Genomic DNA, 17,543 nt, shown 5'->3' with positions numbered 1-17,543 from the left:
CGTTAGGTGAGAGGGCATGTTGTGCACATGTTGTTTACTCATGCTATAAGGACAGTGTCTTACATGACTGTACTACAGTCTGTCCATTTGAAATAAACACATGCCCGTGTCACCTTTTACGTCTCCATCAAGCAACAATCCCTCTTTTTACTTGGCTGATCCCCCTGAGATGCTTGAATATGTACAATAATTATTCGCTTGTGAATCCAAACACAACTATTGCTGTGTCACAAGCATGAAACCGCCTGGTCTGTTTCCATATAGGAAATTGAAATACACAATTATTTGAGTATGGACGCCACGTAAAATGAGAAATAGCCAATTAATAAGAGACAATAGTTATTTCAACCATATTCAAGTTTCTCTCAGAGCGGTGGGACCTGTCACAGATGTGTCTCTGTAAAGGTGACTTTTCCTGTGTCTCTGACCTGAACAATGTTTGACATGTACCTTTGTCCTCTCTGTCTATGTGTGGACTTCTCTGCTCCTTGTGTCAATCAAGTTTGAAAGAGCAGAACAGGGATAATTCTTCATTCTAATCTTTTTACATTGAAACATATACTGTGTTACCACCATTGAATCTAATTTTAATATTTTTTGGGGAGGGTTTCAGTGAGATTGTAATGTGGGAAAGGGAGGGGATCATTTCCATATACAGAATTTGAATATGACATGATCATGATGAGAGTAAGAATTTCCCTGACTTCTGACTTTCTTCTTGAGCTAACCACCTCTCCGCAGTGTCCACCACTTCCTCCAATAACCGTGAATGGACTCCGATCAATGGCCAGAGGTTGCCATGTTGATTCTTTATGAGCTCCTATGACCCAAACCTCCCCCCTGCAGCAACACACTTTTTACACAACACAGATTATGTGCACAAATGATTATTACTTTATAATTACATTATTATTACATGAATACAGTTTGTACGAGTTAAAATCACACATACTCTGAGTTCTGTTTCTTAAGGAACAGTACTTTTTTTATTTATGATTTTTTATGACACATATACACACACACACCCAGCTTGTGGCAATAACAATCATAGCACGCTGGTATGATTCTGGTTATGCCGTGGTAGACTCACTCTATATGTAGGTGTTGATCTCCAGCCTTTAGAAAGAGCAGGGCACTACATCTCCAAAAAAGAGCTACGTCCCTCCCTGTCCCTCCCTCCCTTCTCTCCTCGTCCTCCTCTCGTACCCTCTTGAAAGTGTAACCTCAGGAATGTGGTGATATTGTTCTTGCTGAGATGTAATGATGGTGGGTGACAGGCGGCCAGTGGTAAGTTTGGTCTTCACTTGCGCTCCCCCTCCGGAACTTGCGCTTGATGAGACTGGGTGGGTTGTGTTGTGCCTCTGCCGTCCTGTGTTGTGGGGTCAAACCATCGCCATGGACTCAGAAAAGGGGAGGGGGGACACCATCATTAACCCGGCCTGTATTTTTCTGAGTGTGGATGTGCCTGACTCTCTGTTTGAGTATGTTCCTCCTCATTTTTCCTTGTGTTATATCTTTGTGACATCCATTTGATTTGTGTCTTGCTGATTTTCATTATAATGATGTTTTTGTACTGTGTTATATTTTGCCTAAATGTCAGGGGCAAGAAATGTAAAGTTAGGTTAGAGAGTTAAGTGTTATAGTGTGCGACAATGTAGCAATAAGAATCACTATGTATCTTAAATGAGCTTTTAAAGTAATGACACCATAGTCAGGGTAGATGAGCATGAGGCTGATAGCTGTCATACTCCATTCATCTTTCTTTTTCACTCAGGTTATATCATTGTTTTGTTGTGTTTTTCCCTTTGTTTTTAGTTTGTTTTATTTCTGTGAGGCTCTGGTTTGTGCTGTCGTCATCATGGGATCACAGCCCCAGATGTCATTGGCCTTGCCTTGCAGAGCTCTGTGAGAAGGACGCTGAGGCGCTGAGGCCGCTACTGCACAGCTGGCCCAGCGGGGGGCTGGAGGCCAGGGACCCCAAAAAGGGGGGCTCTCCAAGGGGTCAGGCTGAAGGTGACAATAACCCCAAACACCGTAGTGTAGCTTAAGGCAAAATCTTTATTTGACTGTCTACCTGCCAGAACAGTTATTCAAGGGGCGAGGTTACTGATTTATTTGTGCCAAATCTAAATAAAATCCCCACAAGGACGTCCTGGACCTGATGTTTGAACAGTGTCCAACATTTATATTAAGAAATCTGAAACTAGGCTGCCACCTTTCCTGCTGCTCATTTTTATAGTTTTGATGGATTCCTGTGGCTGAAATGTCGATAATGGCATCAGTAAAATGAAGATTTTGCCTGTTACATTCCTCCCTCCGTGACTTTGGTAAGCTTTGGATGTTGTGTACTTCTTGCGGTGAGTTTGACCGGTTGGTGTCGGTGGCTGGTTGGAGGTGCCTTCACATGTGTTCACCATTGATATTTCTCCCTATTTGTAAGGAACTGGTATTCCTCCTGTTTCAGTCCCTCCAGCATCCAGACTGAGAAAATTACAGTCAGGAATTAAAAGGGGAAAAATCCCTGAGGATAAAATACTGGTGAATGTGCACTTTGAAAAATTCTTTATATTCACCTGAATTTATAAGATTTGGAGGATTATTCTAACACAAATGCATTTTTCATTTCAAACAACCTGCATTCAGCCAAAGCATACTTCTTTCCAAATCTTCTCTGTACTGCTGACGGCCTGTATTAGCCGCCTGCTTGGCACACTTGGGTTGACTTAACCAAGGCCAAGTCATTCCTTCACCACATACCACACGTCAAAGAACATAAGTGCAGCTTACTGACCAAGATCTAATGTTAATGATGCAATACATATGTGTTCAGCTCCATGGACCAAACATATGGGGGAATAACTCGGGCCACTATACCGAATTTGACTTTGAGTCATTATGGTGATAAAAGCCCTGTACGTTTACAGTGGCACTGAGAATGGGTGTGTGTCCAGTTTTGTGACATAATAACTCCACTGTGACTCAGTGACTGTTTTTAACTTATGATATCACACCATGAAGTGTTCTTTGGCTGCAGAAATATCCTCGGTGGTTGCTGCGGGACGTGAGAGGAGCTGCACCAGTTTCTTGGAGGTTGTGTTATTGTTAACTGTGTGTAACTCGACAGTCCTCTTGCGTATTTTTGTCCTTTCAGTGCTATCCAGTGCTAATAACTATATCCGGTCTCCCCTTTAACCTCCATCCCTGTCTCTTGTGCGTGGTTCATGTGACTGTGGCTCTCCTTATCGATTTTTAATGCTGTGTGACAAGTTTGATTTGATGTCTGATGAGACCGAAAAATGGCAAAATGACATACCTGTAAATGTTTACTTGTATTCTTTCTCTTAGGTTCCGTTAGTTTGTCTGTCTTAGATTATATGGGATTTTATGCCTCAGCCCGAGAGCGACATGGAGAGACAATGTTAGAGGGGCAAGGGTAAGGCTCTCAAGTCTGTTGGGTTTTTATCAGGGTAACCTCTCTCCTTCCCTTCCCCCCAACTCCTCTTCCTCTCCCGGTCCCTGCGCTTGTATCTCTACTAAATCATGTAGCACTCTTCTCTGCCTAATTTACCCTCTATTTGAGTCTTATGTCTCTATCTCCTCTCTTTCTCTCTCAACCACAAATTCTTTTGCAGGTACAAAGGACTTTTCACATCTCGTCAGCTGCCCCAAAATAACAGACAAACAATCCCTATGGCCTACTGCTACTAAAAAATACTACACACATAAAACCTATACTAAACATTGACCTTCTCTCTCAGTGTATATACATGTATACATGCAATATTATACATGTATATACATGGATAGATTTATGTGTGTATGTCAAGCAACTCTCCACGTATGCCAGGGCCGTCTCTCTTCCCTAGTGAATATTCTCACTTCTAACAGTTTGGAACCTCTTTTGCTTCTCTGTTTTTGTGTAGGTGTCTATAGTCAGCCTTGTAGCTAATGCGCTGGGCTACTCCGATCTAGGGCCCATTAAATCACTCAGGACACTAAGGGCCTTGAGACCCCTCAGAGCCTTGTCACGTTTTGAAGGGATGAGGGTAAGATCCAAAGCTAAGCAGCTGATCCTTCCGCATGCCCATTCAACAGTTTAAAGCATGCTAGAACTGATCTGAAAACTAAGAGGATTTTTAAAAAAAGAAAAAAACTCCATAATATTGGGGGATTGTTTTTAAAACAAGGAAATGAAAAGCCAAGAAGTCACCTTTCCATGCGCAATCCTGTACCATGCCTTTTTGTTAGAGCCAGAGAACAAGTCATGATGCAGCTGGGAGACTGAGTAAAGTAACAGTGAAGTAATATTGCCAGCAGAATAACATGCATTTCAATTGAATTTCTTAAACAAACCCAAATTTTAAAAAATTATTTGTTTCATTATAATAAAAAAAAAAACATGACGCAAACAGAAATATCTTTCACGAAGCTGCCTCATCACACAAGTGACAAACCAGAAGTTACCTCATCTTACTTTGTTTCCTCCTGATTGGACAAAGTGAATGTGATATTGGTAAACGCTGACCAGACTTACATGCCATCTCATGTAGAGCATCCGAACCAACAACTAGTTCTTCATTTGGCCTGATTTTCAACCACTGCTTTCAATTGAGACCCCCCTCCCCTCCTGCTCCCATAACACCCCCAACCCCCACCCCCTCTGCTCCCATAACAACCTTAACCTCCCCCCTTCCCAGCTCACATCATCTCTCCATACATTTGGGCATCCGGCATCGAGAACAACCAGCAGGAACCATGACCATGTCACACCAAAAGCTGTGCATGCAAGGCAGCTGCCAAACAACGGCTCGGAGGAACCTGTCTTATTATCACAGTAACCTCTGGTTGCTTCAGCCGTCTGCTCTTAAAAGACATAGATCTGATTGGCTGTCCCTGTGAATGGTGGTAACGATAGTTTGCGCCTGGTTGTTGTCATCCGTAGTCTCTTCTCCTCCTCTCTCTCCTCTTCTCTCTGTCTCATTCTCTTTAACCTCTCACTGCTCTTGGACTGGTTGACTTGTCTTCTAGTTTGAGCCTCCTTCTCCTCCTCCTCCTTCTCTTCATCTCATAATGTCCCCACCTCCCCTCAGCTCCACATGTGCAGCACTGTGCGGCACCCACCCCTCATCCTCTTCATCCCCCCTCCTCTTCCCCCGCAACCCCCTTATCCCTTCACCACTCACTCCACCTCGACCCGGTACGGCTGGGCCGGACCGCTGGAGGGTCACCACACCCTCTCCTGCTTGTTCAGGATCTTTCTGCATCAGGGACTGAGACAGAAACCACACACACTCTGTGCTGTGGCTTTGGGAGGAAAGTATTTGTTAAGTTTCTGCCAGTGTCAGCGCCATCCTGATCTGCTAACAGTCCCAACTCTGGGGGCAGATTATTACTGCAAATTTATTTTTGAACATTGTCCATATGAAACAGTTCATTGTTATTGCCTCCCGTTGGTAACGCAGGCAGAAGCTTAGCAAATACACCAGGCTGCCATTTCACACAAGGCATTACTGCTGTCATGTCATGGCACCACATACTGTAGCGCATAAAGCAGACCCTGGCTTCCTGTTGCCTTCCACTCCCACTAGAAGTGAAACTGGGAGGCAACAATAGGCCCCAGTTAAGCTCTGACTTTGAGTGCTGGGTCTGGGTGGGCAGTGGCCCATAGGTTGACTGGCACTACTGCGTTAGGACAACACTCTCAACAGAAAATATGTCACCTCACTTTAGCATGTCCCAAAAATGACAGACCAGCAGAGGAAGGAGAATATGTGTAATCAATTAGTGGGTGGACTGATTGCAAACAAATCAAATTTTTTAATGGGACTCACAGTGAAGACTTATTCATACCAGATATCCAGTGACTAAAAGGTGATGCCGTTGCGTATGAGCAGACATCAATTCTTTTAGGCCCTGGATAGGCTTTATGGATGTTGTCATGAACGTTTCAATTGAAACTTGCAGGGTTGATCGTTAATTTTGGAAAGGGAAATAGACCTGTCAGTGAGATGATGTCATTTTGTGGGTTGGAAGTTATGACACATTTGCTTCAAGAGAGTGTAAATATATAAGATACCTATTTCCCTTATGAATGACCTCATTCACTGGGTGTACGAGGTGAGGGTGGCCAAGCAATGCAAAGGAAAAAAAAATGAGTAATTTCAATCCTGCTGTTTCACTAATCTTTAGTATAATGTCTGTGTTCCTCAATTGAGTTACCGTTTTGTTTTGAACTGAAAACGGGTAAAAAGAATTTGAGGTCAATCAATAAATAACTGAACAGGGAAGAACATGAATGGAGAGATGACACTGTGTGAAAGAGATTCTGGAGAGTTAGAATGATGAGAAGTTAAAACCCCCCCGCTGGTTGAGTTTTTCGCATCGCTGAGGTCAACGCAGCTCAGCAGTGCAGAGCGGGCGGCGCGGCTTCAGTGGGAACATTGCACTGCTTAACATGCAATGAATATGGGCTGTTCTTATACTTTGCTCTCTTTCTCTTAACGCTGCTTTGTAATCTCGGTCCTATACTTTTTTGCAAGCAATGCATTGTACAGGAATGACACCATGTCTAGCCATCGTAGCTCCAGAAAACCTCCAGAGGACTTTAGATTCAAACTTCACCCAATCACTTCAATGTCCACAATATATAATAGACAAAATGTTTTAGGCGACAAATCTCACATTGTGCTGTAGACGTTTGTCAGACTCCCATTTAACCCACGTAAATATCAGAATGTACAAATAAAGCTTCAGTCATTATCTCTTTAGCCGCTATCTCTCTATCCACACATTTCTCTATTCATTTATTTATTGATTTGAGCGGATTTTGAGATCGTACAATGCCATGTAACACGCATGTAATACGACTGCCGATGCACATTATGCATTCTTGAAAGCCATTTTCCCTCTTTCTGAGAATGCATTCCACTCAGCATGGCCTAATTCCTTTTTTTAAAACACTGAATTTTTTAAAAAGCGGTTCAATTGTACCTCAGGTCGAGCAAAGAGCTGTTCTCTAAGCGAGTGCGATGGCAACACGACGTGGGAAGGATGTAAATCATATTTGGATCCCTAAATTATTTCCTCTTAGCATTTTACGTGTTTTCAAAGAGACATTGGAACAGTGGCCCTCCTTGTGCTCGACATGAGAAATTTATGATTGAACGTTCAACACCAGTCAGTTTGTGCACACGCTGAGAGAATCCTGCTCTGGAGCTCCTCCCTGTCTGCGTGTAATGAGGAGGGAATATGGCTCCACAAAACGAGTCTGCTAAAGACATGCATGCTCAGCTGTCTGCCTGAGAGCTGCTGGTCGGCCTGCCTAACACTGGTTCACCGGTTCACTATGTGCTGAGCTTATTACTGGCAATGATTAAGCTATGGGAAACAAGTTGGATCGATAGACAGGAAAAGATTTTGGGGTGGTTGTGGGAATTATAGCTTTAATTTATTTGTAGTGTGATTTTGTTTCATGTGGGATGGTTATGGAAAAGGATCAGTAAGATTAAGAATATCTGCTGTCTAAGGTTGGGGTGGACACTTCATACTGGTATGGCAAACACTGGTGATCAACGTTTTACTTTTTAATGCTGTAAGCTTTTATAAAGTAAACACATAGAAATCCGTTTTAAACAAACATTAAAAATTACATTTCTTAATGGGAGGTGAGTGTGTGTGTGTGTGTGTGTGTGTGTGTGTGTGTGTGTGTGTGTTTGTGAATATGTGTGTGTCTGTGTGTGTGAATATGTGCAGGTGTCTGTACATGCGCACATTTGAACCAATATCATGAAAAAAATACTAACAATGGAATATGCTATAAGGTGTACAATTTTAGGCTACAGTAACTCACAACTCACAAAGTAGCTTTTCTAATTCTTTATAACGAGTCTCATGAATTATCTTGAATACTTGAATACCTCATACTACATGAGAATGACATTTATATTTAGTATCTATAAACTGGTTATAACACGACCTTTAACACCAGCTTTTTCTCCCTGGTGTCTAAAGTTGTTGACAAATACTCTCGGCCGCATGTGGTTAAAACAGCATAAGAGCATTTTGGTAATTGTCTAAGTCATGTTTAAATACTGCTTATAACAGAGAGTACAGCGTTAAAGTGGTCATCATAAACATCATAAACGTATGATTCTTTTAAAAATGGCTATTTGTGTGTGTGTATGTGTGTGTGTATGTGTGTGTGTGTGTGTGTGTGTGTGTGTGTATGTGTGTGTCCCTTAAGCATCTCCAGCCACATGCTTCTACAGATGAAAGAGCATATCAGCGCTGCTCTAATTAGACTTACACAACTCTCCCTCCCATTAATGCCCCACACTTTCACTATGTACATCACAGTGGTGTGCAGGGCTTATTTTTGGCAACACAAAACTATAATAGAGCTGCTGCTCTTAATGCCACATGAAACAAATGGCTCAATAGTTCATCTAAGTACAGAGTGTAACGCCATAACAATATGTAGTGTCTTTTATTGGAGGGGTTGAATGAGAGGCTGTTGTTTCCTGGTTCTCACACTGTCATATCCTGTCTCCCCTGGTCTGGTCTAGGTGGTAGTCAACGCCTTGGTGGGTGCCATCCCTTCCATTATGAATGTGTTGCTGGTTTGCCTCATCTTTTGGCTGATTTTCAGTATCATGGGGGTCAACCTGTTTGCGGGCAAGTACTACTACTGTTTCAATCAGACGTCAGAGGAATACTTCTCAGTTGACGTGGTCAACAACAAGACCCAGTGTGTGGCCCTCATGCACCAAAACTTTACTGAGGTCAGGTGGAAGAACGTCAAGATCAACTTTGACAATGTGGGCGCCGGCTACCTCGCCCTGCTGCAAGTGGTGAGAGTGTCACTCCTCCTCTCCTCTATTACGCCATTTCTTTGTTTCACTTGCTTCTTTCTCTCATTACCAAAGCACTTTAATGTTTTCTTTTGTTGCTTCAAATTCCATTTACTTTCACAGTACACCGAGGCTTTCTATCGTCCATAGTTATTGTTTATAGATGTATGTTTCTCCACGCCCTTTTCCCCATCCACTTATGTCTTTTCATGAACAAGCTCTGCCACAGGACATGCATCAGCTTCGGTTTGAGTTTCATATTCTTTGATTTCTATTGAGAATTTTCCTCGTTTTATTATTTGTTATTCTGTTTCTACAAATGTATTCAGTTATGTTTCTCTTTTAAAAGGCCACGTTCAAAGGCTGGATGGACATTATGTACGCGGCTGTGGATTCCAGAGAGGTATCGTCATTGCTTCCTCAATAAATATTGTAATGCTCAATGGCTACATCTGAATATGTCAGATTGTTAGTGAGAAGGTCTTAAAGGAACAGCTCAGCATTTAGGGGAAATATGCTTATCCTGCAAATTCGAGAGACTTATTTTGACGATTTCAGCTCACAACCAGCTTTTAAAAAATAAAATAAATATGTGCATGTCTCAAAACAAGAGACTATGTCTTTGTATTAATAAAATAAAACAGTAACTTTAACATGGACTCTTCCTCTCAGGTGGAAGACCAACCAGACTACGAAGTCAACATCTACATGTACATCTACTTTGTGGTTTTTATCATATTCGGCTCCTTCTTCACCCTCAACCTCTTTATTGGTGTGATCATTGACAACTTCAACCAGCAAAAGAAAAAGATAAGAACCCTTCTGTCTCCTACATTTTGCTCCCAGGGTTTCTAATTGAAAGTGCTGAATGTGATTATAACCAAATCTCTGTTTATCCCTTTACTTTGGAGGTCAGGACATCTTCATGACAGAGGAACAGAAGAAGTACTACAACGCCATGAAAAAACTGGGGTCCAAAAAGCCGCAAAAGCCTATTCCTCGACCACAGGTACAGTATGTTGTTTCCTTGGGGTGCCCACTTTTGACCAATTGTTCAGATTATTCAACATATTCGTTAAAACCTCCATAAACCTTGAGTTCATCCCTCTTCGTCTCCTTTCACCTCACAGAACATGATCCAGGGAATGGTGTTTGACTTCGTGCAGCAGCAGGTTTTCGACATCTCCATCATGATACTGATCTGCCTCAACATGGTCACCATGATGGTGGAAACAGACGATCAGTCGGACGACACGGAGAACGTCCTCTACTGGGTCAACTTCATCTTCATTGTAGTCTTCACCACAGAGTTCCTGCTTAAGCTCTTTGCCCTTCGCCACTATTACTTCACCAACGGCTGGAATATTTTCGACGTGGTGGTGGTCATCCTGTCTATTGTTGGTGAGTGACAGAGGTGGAAGACGTGAAGCAGATCCCACATTGCAAAAATAGTTTTTGACCAGATTTGGCCCACATACAGTGTGGAATGATGGCACTTGTGCAGTCTGCTCCTGTTATCAGTTCTGGGCCACAAAAAGCCATAGCAATACCTTATGTCAACCAAAGTTGCCAAAGGTGGCCTGAATTTGTGCCAAATACATCATTTACCACAAGGGTCACTTTTCGTTCACAGCCAGATTACAGCTTGCAGAGAGCACCGCATGTTTCCTAAAATAGGTCCACAGTTGTTTTGTGATATTTGGGCCACATTTGCTATTTTTCAAATGGGCAATGTTTAGCCTGGGTGCCAGACGATATTTGAGTTTGGGAAGTTTGGTCTGGCATTGCTCCGTTGGGGAGAAACTATGATCGAACCGAAGCTGATTGGACCAATCAAATTGTCAGGGCGGGCTTTATATGATGATGGACAGATGATCTACAGTGACGTAATCAAACACATCACCAAGAGCGCTGCCTGCCGCTGGAGAGCTGAGATGTGTCGATGCTGCCATTGAGTCTGTTTCAGAGACATCGACAGCGCATTCATTTTGAAAGAGGAACAGAGGAACGCGATCAAGGCATTTGTAGATCGAAAAGATGTTTTTGCCGTCCTCCTACGGGATTCCTAAAAAGTTTAATTCATCAGCTGGCCCCGATGCTGCAGCCACACAAGCAGTCATATAAATAAAAAGAGAGTGTGGGGGGGGGGGGCGCTACGCTCCTCAGCACATATGAGACAAAAAAAGACACATTTTGGGACGCTGTTGCAGTTAATGTTGGAGCCACAAGTAAGTGTATGCTTGAAAAAAACGATTAACTGCCGTTTTGACTCCTCGCTAGCCTCCTGCAGAGCCATGACAGCGGAGCTCTGGAAGCGCAGCTTGCGGATCAGCAGCTCCGTACATTTCTGGTAGCGACGGATCTTTCTCAGAGCCTCGCTACCGGTCCCGGCCCGGTAACGGTAGCGGTAGCGGGCCGGTAACGGTCACGAGCAGCCCTGGTCTCCAGCTGCTTCCTGGGGGCTTTGCCTCCGGTGGATATACGAGCGGCATTAGCAGCATTTCCATTGATTCATTTAGAGAGTGAATAAACTCGTGAAACAGACAACTGACAACAACTATGCGTCGCTTGACATTCGTCACATATTATGTTGCTCTGATTGGTTGTAGGCCTATCCAATTGAGCGAAGAGAAATTTATTTTCCTGGTTAGGTTGAAACACGCCCCATAATCACAGCCCAATGGAGCAGTATCAGACTCATATTCTGACTAGAATTATGAGTCTGACAACGTCAGGCTACGCAATGTTAGGCTCGAATCCATTTTGTCTCGGCCACAAGAAGTGCCGTCCACATCATTGCCTGAAGTGGAAGCCACTTGAATATGTCGCTTGTAAAAGTCTGTTGTGTTCTGATTGTTTTCTCCTCCTTTCTTTCCCGCAGGTATGTTCTTGGCTGACATCATTGAGAAGTACTTTGTGTCACCAACCCTGTTCAGGGTGATCAGGCTGGCTCGTATCGGTCGTATCCTCCGTCTGATTAAAGGAGCGAAGGGCATCCGGACTTTGCTCTTCGCTTTGATGATGTCACTGCCAGCCCTGTTCAACATTGGCTTACTGCTCTTCCTGGTCATGTTCATCTTCTCCATCTTCGGCATGTCTAACTTTGGCTACGTGAAGCACGCAGCGGGCATTGACGACCTGTACAACTTTGAAACCTTTGGCAACAGCATGATTATTCTGTTTATGATCACTACGTCGGCTGGATGGGACGGCCTGCTGCTGCCAATCCTCAACTACGAACCAGACTGCGACTCTCGCTACGAGAACCCTGGAACAAATGTGAAGGGGGACTGTGGTAATCCCTCAGTGGGAATCTTCTTTTTTGTCATGTACATCATCATTTCTTTCCTGATTGTGGTCAACATGTACATTGCCATCATCTTGGAGAACTTCAGTGTGGCTACAGAAGAAAGTGCTGATCCACTCAGTGAGGACGACTTTGAGACCTTCTACGAGATCTGGGAGAGGTTTGACCCAACTGCCTCTCAGTTCATCACGTTCATAAAGCTGTCTGACTTTGCAGACGCATTGGAGCATCCACTTCGCGTGCCAAAGCCCAACACTATAGAACTAATTGCCATGGACATGCCCATGGTGAGTGGCGACCGCATTCACTGCCTGGACATCCTGTTTGCCTTCACAAAGCGTGTGCTGGGTGACAGTGGTGAGTTGGACATGCTGAGGCAGCAGATGGAAGAGCGTTTTGTGCAAGCCAACCCCTCCAAGGTGTCGTATGAACCCATCACCACCACACTGCGCCGCAAACAGGAAGATGTCTCTGCCAGAACTATCCAGAACGCCTACCGCTGTCACCTCATCAGGCGTGGCATCATCTTCAAGCGCCGCACTTTTACTAATAGGCTTGAAAATGGTGGGAACAACCAGGAGAAGAAAGAGAGCACGCCATCCACAGCCTCTCTTCCCTCTTACGACAGCGTGACCAAACCTGACAAGGAGAAGCAGGATGACAACAAGGAGGAGTGGGCCAGGAAAGATAAGGACAAAAACCAAAAAGATGAGTGGGAATCCAAGTGTTAGGGTTCAGTGACTCTTAAAATCCAATAAAACACAGCGAGATGAGACTCTGAGCCCAAACCCAACAAATGTAGAAAAAGTGATCATTTGCAAGTAAGAAAAAAACAAAACAACAAAACCATACAAAAAAATGTTTACAGACTCAAACACTACTGAGACAATGGGGTTTCTATGTCTTCAAAGACAGATGAAACAAACACAATCAGTTTACCGTGGAACTTTTCCTGCCTAGTGACCAAGTTCATAGAAATGAGGGACAAAAACACAAAAATAAAAAACTGACTGAGAAAGTGTGCTGGCCAATGACACACATTTCTTTGGGGACCAACTGCCAAGGCACAGAAATCTCTGCTATGATTGGAGAATTGCATATCCCTGCCACCACCATGTGTGGAAATCCTAGCTCTTTAATGCTATGGGACTGGATCACACCGATGCCACTAGAACTGTGCTAGCAGTCTACAGAAGGGTTTACCATCTTTATAAAAGGAGAGGACAATAATCAACCGAGCAAGTTTAGCTAGGAAGGAAACGCTTGCAAGGGAAGGGGGAAACCCAGAACTGCACACAATATTTTTTGTTTGTTTGTTTGTGCTGAGTATACTTGCATCTTTACATTATTTGAGCAGCAAAAAAAGAGATAACATTTAGCCCATGTCACTAGTCTTTTCATCTCCCCTTTGTTATACTGACACTGAAAAAGACATTCTTTACACGGGCTTTCACACTGACCGGGTTGGGTTCATTAGTCATTGTTTTGACTTGGGCTGAAGGAGACTTGTTCAGACCGAGTTCCAGATAAATAATAATTATTGTGCTCGTTTGATGCATAGAAGTGACTTGCATGAAGGCATGCTTTGATCAGGAATCATGCATGAGTAATCATAGTCCACAAGACACAAATTCTCAGACCACTGCTGTGGCTTGACTATAAGTTTGAGGCTGTCCACTGGGAATACTGCAAGAACTATAAATGGAAAAAGGAAGATTATGATGATGATATATAGAGAATATATGGGGGAATGATATTCGTATGATCCCGCCCTTCACTAGTTTTGTTTTTCAACTGACTTAGTCTTTTATAATTCAGCCCTTCATGAAAATTTCAGGTGAATGACGGACGTAAGATCTCAGAGGCAACGTTGCTATCGGATAAGCCAACAACACGAAATAGAAACATTTTTTTACTGAATGTGAATAGTTTAGAAAGCGTGTGGAGTGTATGAGTGTTAGGAGGCAGAGTATCTTCATATGGAATATATATGCACAGATTTGGAGGTCCTGAACCAAATCAGGGGCTTGCATCTTTTCTTATTTTTTTACATCCATCCTATACAGTCACTCTCCTTACTTTCCTCTGGTCCCTGTTGCGGCAACGAGAGCTGGAGAAGTTTCACGCCAAGGAATCTGTATCTGGCACTAGTAAAGTCTGGTGCGCTCATTAGATCTTATCTACTGCTGTAGTTCCTGGTGAAGGGACAGAAATATTTTACTTCATTAATTTTTTTTCTTTGTTTTGATATTTATTTAGTTTTGAGCTAGTGGAAGAACAGAAAACCACATCAAGATCCGTTAGGCTGTACTTTAGCAGATTCATTTTCCTTACAGTTCCTCTTTTCTACTATCAGATCTACATGAGAATTTCCCAGGAAGTGACTTCTTTTAAGGTAGTGCATTTCGGACAATTTGAGTTGCCAGCTTTAGAGTAAAAATAAGCCTTGAAGTCCTTCTCTGATGTCCTTGTGGTACAATCATTCTCAGAAAAGGCTTTTGATCAGTGAGAGTGACACTGACCATCTGAAACAGCTAAGAATTATCACAAGGACATGCCTCGTCGTGCCTAGCATGTATGAAAGGTGGATCGCCATGAAGGGCTTGTGGTTTTGTCCGCAGAATCAAATGGATTTTGTCTGATGTAACAGGGAGGTGAGCAGGTGAGAAATAACACAGTATGAACGTGGACTAATAAAGAGGCGGAGCCCCTCCCTTCAGGGTTTTAGACTGACTGCCATGAGAACAAGAAAGAAGCGCAAGAGCAGAAGAAGAAGAAATTAGTGCTTTGGTCTGAGTCGGAGTGCTGAAAGTCCCATGTTTGTCAGTGTATCATTGTGCTTTTGTGGGACCTCTTAAACACTGTGTGGTGTTGGACCCAGGCTCGCACCGTCTTCTCACGTACGTGCAGGCTTTTCAAGACACTATCACCCGCTTCAAAAAATAATTAGCCAGAGATGGAGGTAGAAACCCTAGCACTCGCCGAGATTATACATCAGCAGGCCTCACATCGACACAGCTATGTTGTATAATAAGCTTTGTGGGTGTTTTTCATTAAAAAAACAAAACACAAAAAACTGAGGCTTCGGCAAGAGGTTGACAAGACACAACTGCCTCCAATGCGTGTTCCTGCCATTTCTTTTTCTACACAGGAGTGATGGTCCTATTTACAAATGGATGACCGGACAAAAATCTGGCATCCGTCCTTGCACCACTGATGCTATTTGGTGCGTTTAACACTGCCTGTACCAGAACCCCCTGTCTGTAACAATAACTGTGGTCTGTTTACAATATGAGGTCTCCGAATCAGTTTGGCTGCTGCACACTGAAACCAAATACATTCCCAATGAGAACCACACGAGGCGTGAGTAATATCATCCAATTTACCCATGTTCATCTTGGATGTAATCTTTTAGAATGATACATTCACACTTGAAAAAAAAATACGAAAAAAAAAAGGACAAAAAAAGAAAACACAAAAAACATATATATGTACAGTGCAGGCTATGATGTAAATGGCACAATCGCTGAAAAAGAACGAACTTTTTGAGAGAAACTATAAATATTGTATTATATTCTTTTATTTTATCGGCATGCTTTGTTGTGTTTTTTGTAAATACGGAAATTTTAAAAATGTTACTACTAATAATCAAAAAATGAATAATAACAATAATATAGAATGGCTTCCAGCTATGCCCTTTGTCACATTTGTTACCTTTTGGATTTTTTGAGACACTTTTCACTTTGTTGACGGAAATTGAATGATATATAGATATTATATAATACAAAAGATATATACATGTATACATATATGTCTATATGTATATACATAAAACAGAAGAACACTGTTTGTCACATTTGATTTATGTGCAACACGTTCAGTGGATGTCTAAAACTGGTTGTTTCCAGCACCCTTCTATGTTGGGAAAATAGCTCATGTGCTATGTGACTGGAGCTGCTTGCCATGGATTGTAGCCTGATCATGATGAAAGGATAATGTTACCAGCACATTTCTCACTTACTGTCATATTTCTCACCTTCACTGAATATAACGGACACGCCCACAGTCATGGACACAAACACACACTTATGACTATCCAACTTTGCCAGTGATTTCTTCCCAGACAATGTCAGCTGGTGTGACTGACTGCCTCCGCCACCCTGAGAAGGAACCCTCCCCCTGGGCCCCCCCTCCCCCCCCACACACACATCAGTGCCATTACAACCCAACAAGCATACAATTGTGTACTAGCTTCTCATTTCTTTTAATGAATGGTTTGTTTCCAGTGTCCCACTCAATGGCATGTGCCTTTTTTCTGCTTTTTCTGCGAATTTGGATGTCGATGCCACACTGGGAAAAACAACAACAACAAAAAACTGCAAAAAAAATAGAACAAATAGAAACAAACAAACAAGAAAGAAACACAAACACAAACACATGTTTCCAAACTGTGGAGGGTGGGGGTTTGAGGGTGAGCACAACGTTAATCAGGGACGTCGAGTCAGAAATACTGCCAGAGGATCATCCAGACACCCCACGTCATCTCAATATTCAACAGTGTGTGATGTTACCAGAAAACCTGCTAACTCAAAAATGTCCTGTACTTAGTGCTATGTGTGTCACCCACTTGGCTTGTGAAAAAGCAGCTTGCCTTCTATATTTCAGTTTGATTTCTTCAATGTTTCTGTCTAACTTTCTGTCTGAAATTTATTTTTGTATCCATGTTTGTTTATAGGACTCATTCTTTTTTGCTTTTTTTAGCATGGTTTACTATGGGCGTTTTTTCTTTTTCGCTGAAAAATTAAAAAGTGCTTTTCAAACTGTTGTTATCATTTGACACCGTGATAGAGGATATACAGTACAATATGATGGTGTGTTGCACAACCACTTTGGACTCTTGGTAAGAATATATGAAAGATTGTCTTCATTTGAGCACGAACCTTTTTATTACCAATAAAGCAGCCTTCCAGTTACAACCTGTGTTTGTTTCTTGCTGAAATGTTCTGGATGTCATTGTGCAGCAAAGTGCAAAAACATCCTGTGAAATGGAGCTGAGTGCTGCTGTGGTAACAGGGTTGTGAAAGGCAGCATTTAAAATGTAATGGACTTATTGGATTTGTTAAGAGCCCTGTGTTAACACCCCCCCTCACAGGCAGAGGATGGACTATATCCACATTATTATGCAGTCCATTTGTACTGCACTGCTCCTGTTTGTGGTCTGCCATTAAATAAACAGCTCTGAGGTATATGTTACAGTCGTCACACCCACAGCCTTGTGTGAACAGGGTCGAGAGAGCCATGCTGGGACGTATTGATTTGTTTGTGCTCTGTTGCTCTGTTGCACTTTTGCATATGGTTTCTCTAAGTGGGAGGAGGGTATGAGACCT

The 17,543-nt window shown here is 42.6% G+C and overlaps 1 protein-coding gene across 12 annotated transcripts in view; it reads left to right on the top strand.

Annotated features, from left to right (window-relative positions):
* The window catches only part of scn8aa (sodium channel, voltage gated, type VIII, alpha subunit a), a 37,470-nt gene extending 24,583 nt beyond the window's left edge, over nt 1–12,887 (top strand). For 11 of the 12 annotated variants that reach the window (XM_061074204.1, XM_061074202.1, XM_061074200.1 and 8 more), the window contains 7 exons: nt 3,924–4,046; nt 8,565–8,849; nt 9,199–9,252; nt 9,522–9,659; nt 9,754–9,858; nt 9,980–10,250; nt 11,731–12,887. In XM_061074204.1, coding sequence (XP_060930187.1) covers nt 3,924–4,046; nt 8,565–8,849; nt 9,199–9,252; nt 9,522–9,659; nt 9,754–9,858; nt 9,980–10,250; nt 11,731–12,887 — 2,133 coding nt within the window. The remainder of the gene's footprint in view (nt 1–3,923; nt 4,047–8,564; nt 8,850–9,198; nt 9,253–9,521; nt 9,660–9,753; nt 9,859–9,979; nt 10,251–11,730) is intronic. The other variant, XM_061074205.1, reaches the window with a different exon arrangement.
* Nucleotides 12,888–17,543: the final 4,656 nt, after the last annotated feature.

The sequence above is a fragment of the Limanda limanda genome, chromosome 7, assembly GCF_963576545.1.
Source record: "Limanda limanda chromosome 7, fLimLim1.1, whole genome shotgun sequence".
Taxonomy (NCBI): Eukaryota; Metazoa; Chordata; class Actinopteri; order Pleuronectiformes; family Pleuronectidae; genus Limanda; species Limanda limanda.
Note: the sequence above shows the minus strand (reverse complement) of the source record. Positions and strands in the feature narration are given on the sequence as shown.